The sequence below is a fragment of the Chiloscyllium punctatum genome, chromosome 36 (genome assembly GCF_047496795.1).
Source record: "Chiloscyllium punctatum isolate Juve2018m chromosome 36, sChiPun1.3, whole genome shotgun sequence".
Lineage (NCBI taxonomy): Eukaryota > Metazoa > Chordata > Chondrichthyes > Orectolobiformes > Hemiscylliidae > Chiloscyllium > Chiloscyllium punctatum.
Window position 1 is genome coordinate 20,608,786 of NC_092774.1, and position 16,282 is coordinate 20,625,067.

General features: G+C 47.6%; 1 protein-coding gene across 1 annotated transcript; it reads right to left on the reverse strand.

Moving 5' to 3' along the window:
* Positions 1-11,538: 11,538 nt before the first annotated feature.
* On the reverse strand, positions 11,539-16,173 carry LOC140460031 (uncharacterized). The gene is made up of 2 exons (XM_072554438.1): positions 16,129-16,173; positions 11,539-16,031 (listed from the first exon to the last, which is right to left on the reverse strand). The coding sequence occupies exons 1-2, from the start codon at positions 16,171-16,173 to the stop codon at positions 14,385-14,387; spliced, it is 1,692 nt and encodes a 563-aa protein (XP_072410539.1). The 3' UTR covers positions 11,539-14,384.
* Between the last annotated feature and the right edge of the window lie 109 nt (positions 16,174-16,282).

Below are 16,282 nucleotides of genomic sequence, written 5' to 3' on the forward strand. Positions count from 1 at the left end.
CCAGGACAGGAGGGTGGATTGTTGTGGGGCGTGGACCTGACCGGGTAGTCACGGAGGGAACGGTCTTTGCGGAAAGCGGAAATGGGTGGGGAGGGAAATATATCCCTGGTGGTGGGGTCTGGTTGGAGGTGGCGGATATGTCTTTGGATGATGTGATTTATGCAAAGGTTGGTATGGTGGAAGGTAAGCACCGGGGGGTTCTGTCCTTGTTACGGTTGGAGGGGTGGGGTTTGAGGGCGGAGGTGCGGGATGTGGACAAGATTAGTTGGAGGGTATCTTTAACCACATGGGAAGGGAAATTGTGGCCTGTAAAGAAGGAGGCCATCTGGTGTGTTCTGTGGTGGAACTGGTCCTCCTGGGAGCAAATACGGCACTGTCAGGCCAGATAATATGTTGAAGGTGTTAGCCCCCTGTGTTCCCTGTCTGTGCCATAATGTTTAGACTGATTCTAATCTAAAAAGTGAGTTAACAAAGTCTTACATGGATTCATGCAGTTTTTGAACAAAGTACAATGTAACTCTGCAAGTACAAATTCACCCCACAAAATATATGTATATGTGTGCATGTGGATTTTTGTGCGTCTGTCTGGGTTCGGGGGTTGTGAGTGTGAGAGAGTGTGTATGTGTGTGTGTGTGTGTGAGTGTAGAGTGTCTTAAGTCTGTGAGAGGGTGCCTGTGGGAGTGTGTGTGTCTGTAGGAGTGTGTGTGTGTGTGTGCGCGTGTGTGTCTGGGGTGGGGGATTGTGAGTGTCTGTGGGAAAGAGTGTATATGAGTGTGTATGTGTGAGCGTAAAGTAGTCTAAGTCTGTGAGAGGATGCATGTGTGAGTGTGAGAGTGTGTGTGTCTGTAGGAGTGTGTGTGAGTGTCTGTGTATACGTGTGTATGTGTGTATATAGGAGTGCCTGTGTGTGTGTGAGTTGTATATAGGAGTGCCTGTGTGTGTGTATAGTGCAATGGTGGTCACCTGTAGTATGACATGAACCCAAGGTCCTGGTTGAGGCCCTCCCTATGGATACGGAACTGAGCTATCAGCCTCTGCTCGGCCACTTTTCGCTGCAGCCTGTCCTCTAAGGCGGACTTCACACTCACACATGCATCCTCTCACAGACTTAGACTACTTTACGCTCACACATACACACTCATATACACTCTTTCCCACAGACACTCACAACCCCCACCCCAGACACACACGCGCGCACACACACACACACTCCCACAGGCACCCTCTCACAGACTTAGACACTCTACACTCACATACACACACATATACTCTCTCTCACTCTCACAACCACCCCACCCAGACAGACAGACACACACACACACACAGACACACACACACATGCACACATACACATATACGTTTGTGGGGTGAATTTGTACTTGCAGAGTTACATTGTACTTTGTTCAAAAATTGCATGAATCCATGTAAGACTTTTGTTAACTCACTTTTTAGATTAGAATCAGGCTAAACATTATGGCACAGACAGGGAACCCAGGGAACACACCATCAACACATTGTCTGGCTGACACCGATTATTACAGTTAACCTGAGAATGTAACTTGTAAAAAAACGTTTTGTCATTTACATATGAAAGAAGTGAAACTATCATGGTATTTTAACAGATGAAAGACTCAACAAACATTCAAGGTATTTTTCAATGTATAATTTCAGTTACATCACACTGCAATCTTTTGCAATAAATTCTGTGCCTTACAATGTGTCCTTCACTATCACCTGATGAAGGAGCAGCGCTCCGAAAGCTAGTGTGCTTCCAATTAAACCTGTTGGACTATAACCTGGTGTTGTGTGACTTTTAACTCAATTAATCTAATCCTATTTGCCAGTGTTTGACCCATATCCCCCTAAACCCTTCCTATTCATATTCCCATACGGATGCATTTTAAATGTTGTAATTGTACCCACCTCTATGACTTCCTCTGGCAGCTCATTTCATACAAGCACCACCCTCTGCATGAAAGTGTTCCCTCTGAGATTCCTTTAAAATTTTTCCCCATTCATCTTAAACTTCTGCCTCTGTTTTTGACTCCTCTACCTCAGGGAAAAGACCTCGTCTATATACCCTATCAATGCCCCTCATGGATTTTATAAACTTCTCTAAGGTCACCCCTCAGCCTCCGACGCTCCAGGGAAAACAGCCCCAACCTATCCAGCCTCTCCCTGTAGCTCAAACCCTCCAACCCTGGCAACATCCTTGTAAATCTTATCTGATCCTTTTCAAGTTTCACTACATGTTTCCAGGAGCAGGGAGGCCAGAATTGAATACAGTGTTCCAAAAGTGGCCAAACCAATATTCTGTAAAGCTGCAACATGACTTCTCAAATCCTGTACTCAATTCTCTGACCAATAAAGGCAAGCATACCAAATGCCTTCTTCACTATCCTATCTACCTGCGACTCTACTTTCAAGGAGCTATGAACCTGCACGTCAAGGTCTCCCTGTTCAGCAACACTCCCCAGGACCTTACCATTAAGTGTATAAGTCCTGGCCTGATTTGCCTTTCCAAAATTCAGCACCTCACATTTATCTGAATTAAACTCCATCTGCCACTCCTCAGCCCATTGGCCCATCTGGTCAAGATCCTGTTGTATTCTGAAGTAATCTTCTTCGCTTGTCATCAGACCTCAAATGTTGGTGTCATCTGCAAACTTATTAACCACACCTCCTATATATACATTCTATCATTTATATAAATTACAAAAAAAACAGTGGACCCAGCAGTTATCCAGGTTTTAGATCATGGAGTCAAAGTGTTCTACAGCACGGAAACAGACCCTTCAATCCAACTCGCCCATGCTGACCAGATTTCCTAAATTAATTTAATCCCATTTGCCAGCAGCATTTGCCCCATATCCCTTCAAACCCTTCCTATTCATAAATCCATCCAGATGCTTTTTAATTATTGTAGTTGTACCAGCTCCCACCACTTCCCCTGGCAGCTCATTCCATTCACACACCACCCTCTGCATGAAAAAGATGTCTCTTAGGTCCCTTTTAAATCTTTCCCCTCTCATCCTAAACCTATGCCCTCTACTTTTGGACTCCCCCACCCTAGGGAAAAGACCTTGACTATTCACCTCACCCATGCCCCTCATGATTTAGTAAACTTCTATAAAACTCCAAGGAAACAGCCCCAGCCTATTCAGCCTCTCCCTATAGCCCAAACCCTCCCACCCTGGCATCATCCTTGTAAATCTTCTCTGAAACCTTTCAAGTTTCACAACGTCTTTCCGATAGGAAGGAGACCAGAATTGAACGCAATATTCCAAAAGTCGCCTAACCAATGTCCAGTACAGCTGCAACATGATCTCCTAGCTCCCATACCCAATGCGCTGACCAATAAAGGCAAGTGTACCAAACGGTCTTAGAACATAGAACATTCTAGCGCAGTACAGGCCCTCGATGTTGCACCGACCTGTCATACCAATCTGAAGCGCACCTAACCTACACTATTCTATGTATGTCCATAGTCTTGTCCAATGACGACTTAAATGTACTTAAAGTTGGCGAATCTACTACCATTGCAGGCAAAGCATTCCATACCTTTACTACTCTCTGAGTAAAGAAACTACCTCGGACATCTGTCCTATATCTGTCACCCCTCAATTTAAAGCTATACCCCCTCGTGCTCGCCGTCACCATACTTGGAAAAGGGCTCTCCCTGTCCACCCTATCTAACCCTCTGATTATCTTATATGTCTCTATTAAGTCACCTCTCAACCTTCTTCTCTCTAATGAAAACAGCCTCAAGTCCCTCAGCCTTTCCTCGAAAGACCTTCCCTCCATACCAGGCAACATCCTAGTAAATCTCCTCTGCACCCTTTCCAAAGCTTCCATATCCTTCCTATAATGCAGTGACCAGAACTGTACAAATACTCCAAGTGCGGCCGCACCAGAGTTTTGTACAGCTCTGGCATAACCTCATGGTTCCGGAACTCAATCCCTCTATTAATAAAAGCGAAAACAATGTATGCCTTTTTAACAACCCTGTCAACCTGGGTGGCAACTTTCAAGGATCTGTATACATGTACACCGAGATCCCTCTGCTCATCTACACTACCAAGAATCTTACCATTAGCCCAGTACTTTGCATTCCGGTTATTCCGACCAAAGTGAATCACCTCACACTTGTCCGCATTAAACTCCATTTGCCACCTCTCAGCCCAGCTCTGCAGCTTACCTATGTTTCTCTGTAACCTACAACATCCTTCGTCACTCTCCACAAAACCACCGACCTTAGTGTCATCAGCGAATTTACCAACCCATCCTTCTACGCCCTTGTCCAGGTCGTTTGTAAAAATGACCCAACACCGACCCTTGCGGTACACCACTAATAACTGGACTCCAGGATGAACATTTCCCATCAACCACCACCCTCTGTCTTCTTTTAGCAAGCCAATTATTGATCCAAACTGCTAAATCTCCCACAATCCCATTTCTCAGCATTTTGTACAATAGCCTACTGTGGGGAACCTTATCGAACGCCTTGCTGAAATCCATATACACCACATCAACCGGTTTACTCTCATCTACCTGTTTGGTCACCTTCTCAAAGAACTCAATAAGGTTTGTGAGGCATGACCTACCCTTCACAAAACCGTGCTGACTATCCCTAATCAAATTATTCTTTTCTAGATGATTATAAATCCTATCTCTTATAACCTTTTCCAACACTTTACCAACAACCAAAGTAAGGCTCACTGGTCTGTAATTACCAGGGTTGTCTCTACTCCCCTTCTTGAACAGGGGAACCACATTTGCTATCCTTCAGTCTTCTGACACTATTCCTGTGGACAATGACGATTTAAAGATCAATGCCAAAGGCTCGGCAATCTCCTCCCTGGCTTCCCAGAGGATCCTAGGATAAATCTCATCCAGCCCAGGGGACCTATCTACTTTCACACTCTGCAGGATTTCTTATACCTCTTCCTTGTGAACCTCAATCCCACCTAGTCTAGTAGCCTGTATCTCAGTAATCTCCTTAACAACATTGTCGTTTTCTAGAGTGAATACTGTCAAAAAATATTCATTTAGTGCTTCCCCTATCTCCTCTAACTCCACACACAACTTCTCACTGCTATCCTTGATTGACCCTAATCTTACTCTCATCATTCTTTTATTCCTTAAACACCTTAGGGTTTACCCTGATCCTATCCGCCAACAACTTCTCATGTCTCCTCCTGGCTCTTCTGAGCTCTCTCTTTAGATCTTTCCTGGCTACCTTGTAACCCTCAAGCGCCCTAACTGAGCCTTCACATCTCATTCTAACATAAGCCTTCTTCTTCCTCTTGACCAGAGATTCCACTTCCTTCGTAAACCATGGCTCCTGGGCTCTACAGCTTCCTCCCCGCCTGACAGGTACATACCTATTTAGGACACACAGGAGCTTTTCCTTGAATAAGCTCCACATTTCTAATGTGCCCATCCCCTGCAGTTTTCTTCCCCATCCTATGCTTCCTAAATCTTGCCTAATTGCATTGTATTTGCCTTTCCCCCAGCTGTAACTCTTGCCCAGTGGTAGACACCTATCCCTTTCTATCACTAAAGTAAACGTAACAGAATTGTGATCACTATCACCAAAGTGCTCACCTACTTCCAAGTCTAACACCTGGCCGGGCTCATTACCCAGTACCAAATCTAATGTGGCTTCGCCCCTTGTTGGCCTGTCTACATACTGTGTCAGGAAGCCCTCCTGCATACACTCGCACTATAGTGTCCCCAGTCAATATTTGGAAAGTTGAAGTCCCCCATGACAACTACCCTGTCTCTCTCTCTCTCTCCTACCGAGAATCATCTTTGCTATCTTTTCCTCTACATCTCTGGAACTATTCGGAGGCCTATAGAAAACTCCCAACAGGGTGACCTCTCCTTTCCTGTTTCTAACCTCAGCCCATACTACCTCAGTTGATGAGTCCCCAAGCATCCTTTTTACAACTGTAATGCTGTCCTTGACCAACAATGCCACATCTCCCCCTCTTTTACCATCTTCTCTGTTCTTACTGAAACATCTAAATCCTGGAATCTGCAACAACCATTCCCGTCCCTGCTATATCCATGTCTCCGAAATGGCCACAACATCGAAGTCCCAGGTACCAACCCATGCTCCTAGTTCACCCACCTTATTCCAGATGCTCCTGGCGTTGAAGTAGACACACTTCAAACCAACTTCTTGCTTGCCGGTGCCATCTTGCGTCCCTGAAACTTGATTTCGGACCTCCCTACTCTCAACCTTTTCTATACTCAAACTACAATTTTGGTTCCCATCCCCCTGCTGGATTAGTTTCAACCCACCCCAATAGCCTTAGCGAATATCCCCCCCCCCCCAGGATATTGGTACGCCTCTGGTTCAGATAAAGACTATCCTGCTTGTAGAGGTCCCACCTACCCCAGAAAGAGCCCCACTTATCCAAGAATCCAAAACCCTTCTTCACTATCCTGAGGAAATGCAAGGATTACTTGCCCTAAGAAGACAATAGTACAACTATTGCAGAGATGCCCCAATGATGCTGCTGTCTTTATTTTCGGAGGTTCTGACCCCGACAATGAATAAGAATACAGTATAACCAGTTCAAAGGCACTTGGGAGTTGATGCATTCCCATCCTGAACTTCATATTACGTGTAAGCTGCTGTTATGGACTAGGCCAGACCACTCAAAACGTTCCTAAGCAGGCAGCCCAGACTGTAACTTTGCAATTTGTTTCGGTAAAGTGCACAGTGAAAATTACCTAGAGTAAGTTAGCTAGGTTGACTACCTAGGTTTTAAAACAGACAAAGGTTTATTCACAGTACAGTAGTACAGTACACTTTACACCTTCATAACACAACTGTGTGGAGTTAGCACATTCTCCCTATGTCCGCGGGTGTTTCCTCTGGTTGCTCAGGATTCCTCACACAGTCCAAAGATGTGTAGGTTGAGTGGATTGGTCATGCTAAATTGTCCCAAGGTGCCCAGGGATGTGTAGTTTAGTGTGGATTAGCCGTGCTAAATTACCCATAGTGTCCAGGGATGTGCAGGTTAAGATGGATTGGCTGTGCTAAATTACCCATAGTGTCCAGGGATGTGTAGATTAGGATGGATTGGCCGTGCTAAATTACCCATAGTGCCCGGGGATGTGTAGGTTAGGATGGACTTGGCTGTGCTAAATTACCCATAGTGCCCAGGGATGTGTAGGTTAGGGTGGATTGGCTGTCCTAAATTATCCATAGTGCCCAGGGATGTGCAGGTTAGGATGGACTGGCTGTGCTAAATTACCCATAGTGCCCAGGGATGTGCAGGTTAGGGTGAATTGGCTGTGCTAAATTATCCATAGTGCCCAGGGATGTGTAGGTTAGGGTGGATTGGCCGTGCTAAATTACCCATAGTTCCCAGGGATGTGTAGGTTAGGGTGGATTGGCCGTGCTAAATTACCCATAGTTCCCAGGGATGTGTAGGTTAGGGTGGATTGGCCGTGCTAAATTATCCATAGTGCCCAGGGATGTGTAGGTTAGGATGGACTGGCTGTGCTAAATTATCCATAGTGCCCAGGGATGTGCAGGTTAGGGTGGATTGGCCATTCTAAATTACCCATAGAGCCCAGGGATGTGCAGGTTAGGGTGGATTGGCCATTCTAAATTACCCATAGTGCCCAGGGATGTACAGGTCAGGGTGGATTGGCCATTCTAAATTACCCACAGTGTTCAGGACTGTGTGGGTTGGGTGTATTAGTCAGGGGAAATGAATCATAATAGGTAGGGGAATGGGTCGGTGTGGACCTGTTGGGCCAAGTGGCCTGATTCCACACTTGTACATGTTCAGGATGATGAGTGGCTTGCAAAGGAACTTTCAGGTGGCAGTGTTCCCAAACGTTGCCCTCATCAGGTATGGATTGCAAGGCAGTTCCAAAGCAGCCTTGGTGGCCCTCCCGTAACAGGCATCAGTGGTGGAGAGAATGATTGTTTGGGATTGGCGGGTGGGCCACTAATCAGAACGAGCTTCTTTGATCTGGGATGGCATTGAGCCCGCTTGGACGTTGTTGAAACCGCAATCATCCAAGTGACTGGAGAGCATTCTCTGACTTGTGCCTTGTCGATGGCAGATAAGGTCAGGGAAGTCAAGAGACAAGCTACGTGTGGTATTCGCAATCTTGGACTCCACCTGAAGGAACTCCTGCAGCAATGTCCCAGAACTGAGATGATTGCACCCCCAACCATCTTGCAGCCATCTTCCTCTGTGCTGGGTATGACTCCAGCCAGCGGGCAGTTTTCGAACAACTCCCATTGGCTTCAACTTCACTCAGGGTTCTTTGATACCGCACCAAGTTCAATGCTCACCGACGTCAAAGAGCTGTTTCGCTGAACTCACCTCAAAGTCAAAAGAAAACGTTTCCAGTTCTGGCTCAACCTGAAACCGGGGACTGGAGAATGGAGTAACAAACAAATCCAGTCTGGGGTTCAAGAGAAACTCCTTCACTCGGAATGGTTAGTATGCGGAACTCCCAAGCATCACGTAATTGAGTCAAGTGACATGGATGCATTAAATAGGAAGCTAGGCACAGACATGAGAAACAAAGGCAGGAGGATTACGTGCTGCAGAATTTGGTGAAGCAGGGAGACTTGTTTGTTTGGAATATAAACTCTAATGAAGCTCTGTTGGCCCAGTAGTCTAGTTCTCCGCCAAAATCTTGATTTTGTTTTAACTTCAATCACTATCACACGCTAATTGCTGCATTTCTGTATGTCCTCAGGTCAATAATTTGCCTTATCCCTCCTCCCATATAAGTTTTTCACCGTTGATATGGTGCAGCATAACCTTAGGGGACACACAAGACCAACAAAGAAGGCTTAGCATTCCTTAAGATACTTTTACACATCCTTTGTACGTTCTAGTTTGCTACAATTGGCTTCAGCTTTTACTTGTCATTGCTTGACATAGTCTCAGACCATGATTGAGAAGTGAAACTACGACGCTGATAGGTGTACATAACATATTGATTGTTTAACCGTGTATTGATTGTTTAAGTGGTGCTGTGGTGTAAAGTGATAGCCCAGGTGTCTCTGGAGAAGGAGCACGCGGTGTCCACCAACACCCTGGAGTCGTTCAGGGAGAGGTGGGCGCCGCAGGGAGTGGAGTGTATTATTGCCCCGTCCAACTCTATTTTGATTTAGTCCCTACCCTCCCCTTCACTGTTTTGATCACACAGCATTGCCCTTTGATGTGAAGGGCAGTGCTTGTCACTGGCCACTCGGGTGTTTTTCCTATCTTCCTGGTGGTGGCAATTGAATAAAGATTCGCGCACTTTGTGTCTTTTCACTGTGTCTCACACCTGCACACACACACACCATGGTGCTGGGGAAAAAATAAGCACTACCGCAGTTAGGCGGTAGTGTGGGGGTTAAAAAAAAAAGAAAAAAAAAAGAAAAAAAAAGACAAAAAAGAGAAAAAAGAAAAAAAATAAGAAAAAAAGAAAAAAAAGAAAAAAAAGAGGAAAAAATAAATAAATAAAGTGATAGCCCGGGTGTCTCTGGAGAAGGAGCACGTGGTGTCCACCAACACCCTGGAGCTGTTCAGGGAGAGATGGACACCGCGGGGAGTGGAGTGCATTATTTCCCCCTCCAATTCCCCCGGGCAGCACAGTGGTTAGCACTGCTGCCTCACAGCGCCAGGGACCTGGGTTCAGTTCCCGCCTCGGGTGACTCTCTGTGTGAAGTTTGCACATTCTCCCCGTGTCTGCGTGGGTTTCCTCCGGGTGCTCCGGTTTCCTCCCACACTCCAAAGATATGCAGGTCAGGGCGGATTGGCCGTGCTAAATTGCCCGTAGTGTTAGGTAGATTCGTCAGGGGTAAATATAAGGGGGTGGGTTTCTCTTTGGAGGGTCGGTGTGGACTTGTTGGGCCGAAGGGCCTGTTTCCACACTGTAGGGAATCTAAAAAAACCTCTATTTTGATTTAATCCCTGCCCTCCCCTTCACTGTTTTGATCACACAGCATTGCCCTTTGATGTCAAGGGCACTGCTTGTCACGGGCCACTCGGGTGTTTCTTTTCTTCCTGGAGGTGGGAATTCAATCAAGATTTGTGCACCTTGTGTCTTTCACTGTGTCTCATACCCGCAAACACACAAGGGTGAGGGGAGAAAAATCAGCACTACCGCAGTGAGGCGGTAGTGTGGGTTGTTGTGGTTCTGTTCGCCGAGCTGGGAATTTGTCTTGCTAGTGTGGGGGTAAAAAAAGGAAAAATAAATAAACAGGAGTGTCAGAGGTTCTGTTCACTCTAAAAAAAAATAAAGATTGGGAGAATGCAACCGGGTCTCTACAGGAAGCAGGGAGTGAGGATGCACAGTCCAAGTAACTGCCAGACTCAGTGGGTACGTAGCAGATTTCGATGGCCAGCCCATCATCAGAAATGGAAGCTGGGATGTCGAGGAAGGGAATTGATGAGTCAGTGATGGACCAGGTGAAGGTTACAACAAGGCAGAAATCAAAAACTGTCTTAAGTTTTCAGATTCTAAGGGACAGCAGGAAGCAGGGCTTTTGCCCGAAATGTCGATTTTCCTGCTCCTTGGATGCTGCCCGACTTGCTGTGCTTTTCCAACACCACTCTGATCTCGACTCTAATCACTAGAGTGAGTGAGATGTCTTCCCAAGAAAGACTGCATGAGCCACTAGTCGTGTTAGACTGAAAGGGTACTTGAAGGCCTGATCAGAACGATTACAAACAGAAATGTGTGCTCCAAAACAAAGCAACTTTACTCACTGAATCTACTTTAGGTACACGCAAACTGTATCAGCTTAAAAGACTTTTGATACAGTCAACAAGTGAGTCTCACCGCCTTGTCGTCACATCGGGGTCTCCTGGGTGATGGCTGTCACTTTCAGCTCTATCTCCGTTCCCACGATCTGGTCTCTCAAACCCCAGTCTGATAGTGAAGGCTCTCGAGCTGGGAGAAGTCCCCAGTGTTAATACTGTTCTGACTCGGATATGACGTGCTGTACTGCAGTCCCTGAGTACCTTTCCCACTCATTCCACAAACAGGTGGGTGGGTCTCTGTGCCTTTGCTCGACAGTCTGTTCCCAAGACCAGCCAAGGTCACTGCAGTTACCTTCCAACCAGAACGGCCCGTGTTTACCCAAAACCTGTTCCTCACGTATTCCCCCTTCAATTGCTGATTGCCATGCACGATTAACCCTTAACAATCTGGGCTGGAGACATTTTCCTCCCTCATTGACACAAGGCTCGATCGCGTGGAATCCAGGGAGAGCTCGCCAATGGGACACAAAATTAGCCTGGACGTTAGGAGACCGAGGATGGCGGTGGACGACTGGTACTCGGGCTGAGAGAACCTGAGGACAGCGGGATGCTGGAGATCAGAGTCGGAAAGTGCGGGGCTGGAAAAGCACTTACAGGTCCGGCAGCATCCGAGGAGCAGGAGAGTCGAGGTTTCAGGCATAAGCCCTCCATCAGGAATGTGATGAAGGGCTCATGCCCGAAATGCCGGCTCTCCTGCTCCTCAGAGGCTGCCGGACCTGTAAGTGCTTTTCCAGCCCCGCACTTTCCGACTCAGATTGAAGGCCTGTGACCAGTGGTGTGCCACATGCTTCGGTTCTAGATCCACTGTATTTCAACAAGCACATAAATTATTTGGATGGGACTAGTCGGTTATAAAGTTTGCAGATGACACCAAATTTGCTGGCATAGTTTTAAGAGGAAGGAGGTTATCTGAGAGTACAGTGGAATCTTGATAAGCTGGGCAAAGGAATGGCAGATGGAGTATTGCTGAACAAAGAGACCTTGGAGTGTAGGTTTATAGCTCCTTGAAAATAGAGTTGCAAATAGATAGGACAGCACAGGAGACATTTGGTATGCTTTCATTTATTGTTCAGAGTATTGAGTACAGGAGTTGGATTGGGATATCTGGTTGGCATGGACAAGATGGACCAAAGGGTCTTGTTTCTGTGCTGTACATCTCTATAGAGTTTAATTTAGATTTTTAAAATTCATTTGTGGGACTTGGGCATCACTGGCTGGCCAGCATTGATAGCCCATCCCTATTTGCCCCAGGGGGGGTGAGCTGCCTTCTTGAATCGCTGCAGTCCACTTGCTCTGGGTTGACCCACAATGCCGGTAGGGAGGGAATTCCAAGGCATTCCAGGATTTTGACCCAACGACTGTGAAGGAACAGCAGTATACTTCCAAGTCAGGGTGGTGAGCAGCTTGGAGGGGAACTTGCAAATAAAGGCAAGGTGTTGCATTTTTCTAAGACAAACCAAGGGAGGACTTACACAAGTGGGGAGTGTTGTCAAACAGAGAGACGATGGGGTGCAGGCACATAGGTCATTGAAAGTAGCGTCACAGGTAGACAAGGTGCTGCAGAAGGCGTTTGGTACACTTTCCCTCATCGGTCCGAGCATTGGGTATAGAGTTGGGACATTGTGCTATGGCTGCGCAAGACATTGGTAAAGCCACAGTTGGAGCACCGCATATAAATCTGGTCGCAATGTTATAGAAAGGCTATTATTCAACTGCAAAGTATACAATAAAGATTTGAAAGACGCTACTGAGGCTGGAGTGTTGGAGTTATAAGGACAGGCTGCACAGACTGGGACTTCTTTGCCTGGGGTAAACTTATAAAGGTTTCAAAAATCATGACGTGCATAGGAAGGGTGAATAGCCAAGGGCAGGGGAGTCCAAAAGTAGAGGGCATAGGTTTAAAGTGAGATAGGAAAGATTTAAAAGGGGGCCTGGGGAGCAGCGTTTTCATGGAGAGGGTGGTTCATATATGGAATGAGCTGCCAAGGAAGTCATAAAGTCATACCGCACAGAAACAGACCCTTCGGTCCAACCAGTCCACGCTGAACATAATTTCAAACTAAACTAGTCCCACCTGCCTGCTCCTAGCCCATATATACTGGAGTTGAGAAGTCATATTGAGGTTGTACAGGACATTCTCCCCGTGTCTGTGTGGGTTTCCTCCGGGAGCTCCAGTTTCCTCCCACAGTCCAAAGATGTGCAGGTTAGGTGAACTGGCCACGTTAAATTGCCCGTAGTGTTAGGGGCAGGGGTAAATGTAGGGGAATGGGTCTGGTGGGTTGCTCTTTGGAGGGCCGGTGTGGACTTGGTGGGCTGAAGGGCTTGTTTCCACACTGTAGGGAATCTAATCTAATCTAATCTTTCCGATTCATGTATCTATCCAAACATTGTAATCCAACGTTACAAAAATGTTGTAATTGTACCCACATCCACCACTTTCTCACTCGCGAACCATCCTCTGAGCAAAAAACATTTGCCACTCCGATCTTATTTAAATCTCTCACCTTAAAAGCGCTCTCCCAAACTGAAATTCCCCCATTCTCGGGAAAACACAAGAACAACCGACTCTATCTATACCTCTCATTATTTTATCAACTTCTGTCAGATCGCCTCTCAAGCACTCGTACACTCCAGTGAAAAACGTTCCAGCCTGTCCAGCCACCCTTTGTAACTCATAACTTCAAAATCAAGCAACATCCTGGTAAATCTCTTCTGAGCCCATCTCCAGCTTGACAAAATCCTTCCAAACGCCAGGTGACCAGAACTGGACACAGTACTCCAGACGAAGCCTCACCAATGCCCTGTACAACCTCAACATAACTTCTCAACTCCTGTATTCAAAGGACAGACCAATGAAGGCAGTGGTAGAGATGGATACAGTTAGACCATTTAAAAGACATCAGGACAGATATGTAGATTGGAAAAGTTTAGAGGGATATGGGTCAAATGCTGGCAAATAAGAATACATCCGTTGACTCATCATCTTTAGCCGTTTACTCAGCATGGGAAGGATATTTAACCTTGTGGGGAAATTTGGAATGACAGGTCATTGGATAAGGAGTAGCAGATTTCAAACAGATGTGGAGAAATTACTTCCCTCAACAGGTAATTATTTCTTGAAATTCACTCCCCAGACTGGTCTGGATGATAGAACATGGAGTACATTTAAAGGAGGAGATAGACAGATATAGGGTTGAAGGGTTAGGGAGAGCAGGCAGGAAAGGGGAGTTGAAGCCGAGATGCGATCAGCCTCGATGGTATTAAATGGTGGAATTGGCTCAATGGGCTGAATGGTGTATTCCTGCTCCCCGCTGTCATGGTCTAACTGGGTTGACTTCTGATCTACCTGCAGTGGGAGGCACACTCTGTTTCCAAACCAGGATAAAATAAATGTTGTTCATCAGCTTCTGTGGATCATTTCAGAGGAAACGTGCAATCCCAGGTTGAGAGAGCATCAGCCCCACGGGAATTTTTTTTTAAAAATCACACCGACCCTCCCACTTCACCCACTGTCCGAATGAACATGGTTCAGTCCTGGATGTAATTCCCAGCAGCAAGAATAGAAGAGTCCAAATGCTGTCTTCACTGATGAACTTTCTGGTGTCGCCGCAGCTTGCATGACTGGATAAATCCCCTCCCACACACAGAGCAGGTGAATGGCTTCTCCCCGGTGTGAATTCGCTGGTGTTTGAGCACAGCAGATGAATCCCGGAAAGCTTTCCCACACACGGTACAGGGGAATGGACGCTCCCCCGTGTGGATGCGCTGGTGGATCAACAGTCTGACCGACTGAGTGAATCCCTTCCCACACTCAGAGCAAGTAAACTGCCTCTCCCCGGTGTGAAGTTGCTGGTGTTTCTTGAGGCTGCAGGAGTGAGCGAATCCCTTCCCGCACTCCGAGCAGGTGAACGGCCTCTCCCGGGTGTGAACCCGCCGGTGTCGCCGCATGCTGCAGGGATCGCTGAAGGTTTCTCCACACTCGGAGCAGGAGAACGGCCTCTCCCCGGTGTGAACCCGCTGGTGTGTCAGCAGCCTGGATAACGTACTGCATCCCTTCCCGCACTCCGAGCAGGCGAACGGCCATTGCCCGGTGTGGGTCTGCTCGTGTTGCTGAAGGCTGCATAACCGAGTGAATCGCTTCCCGCACGCAGAGCAGGTGAATGGCCGCTCCCCGGTGTGAACTCTCTGATGTGACAGTAGTGATGCAGAGTGAGCAAATCCCTTCCCGCACTCAGAGCAGGTGAATGGCCGCTCCCCGGTGTGAATTCGCTCATGTTTACGAAGGCAGGATAACCGGCTGAATCGCTTATCACACCCAAAGCAGGTGAATGGCTTCTCCCCGGTGTGAACTAGCTTGTGTGCCAGTAGGGAAGAGGAGTGCACAAATCCCTTCCCGCAGTCAGAGCAGGTGAACGGCCTCTCCCCGGTGTGCACTCGCTGGTGTGACAGCAGGTGGAATGACTCAGTGAATCCCTTCCCACACTCGGAGCAGGTGAACGGCCTCTCCCCGGTGTGAACATGCTGGTGCGCCAGCAGCCTGGACGAAGCACTGAATCCCTTCCCGCACTCGGAGCAGGTGAAAGGCCACTCCCCGGTGTGAATTCGCTCATGGTTTAGGAGGCTGGATGACCGACTGAACCCTTTACCACACTTGAAGCAGATGAAGGGCCTCTCCCCGGTGTGCACTCGCTTGTGCGCCACCAGCAAAGAAGACTGAGTGAATCCCTTCCCACAATCGGAGCAAGTGAACGGCCTCTCCCCGGTGTGGACTCTCCGGTGTCTCTGCAGGTCGGAGAAATGAGTGAAACGCTTCCCACAGTCTGTGCAGGTGAACGGCCTCTCCCCACTGTGAGTGCGTCGATGAATTTCCAGGTCAGACGGATACCTGTACCGTTTCCCACAGTCCCCACACTGCCATGGCTTCTCCACGGTGCTGTTGTCCTTGTGTCCCTCCAGGTTGGATGATGAACTGGAGCCTGAAGTGCCCACACACACAGAACCCCTTGATGGTGTCTCCTGGAGGAATGTTATTGCAGCAGCAGCAACAGCAGCAATAACTTCCGCATTCAGACAATAGGAGTGCTCCGATTGGCTGGAGGACCAGAGCGCTTCCGGTCCTCCAGCGCTGTCTATTGGATGGTCCGCATGCCGAGCTGCCGGGGGCCAGCCAATAGGAAGCTGCGCCTGTTCCGGACAAAGGGCCACGCTCTGCCCCTCGTGCTGAGGGAGCTGGAGGAGGGGAGGGCACTTTACAACAAATCCCTTCCCTTCATTGTCCTCCAAGGCACGTGTTCACACAAAGCCCAGGGTTTCATTGTAACCTCACACTCCCTGAGACTTCCTCATCTGGCCCAACATCTGATGTTGCCATTCTGGGATTAAAATATTCAGGAACTGGAGGAAACGGAAGTGAATCCAGGGAGGGAGCTGACTCTGGAAGGGTTGGTCTCGGTCTCTCTGGAAAGACAGTGACAATGCGT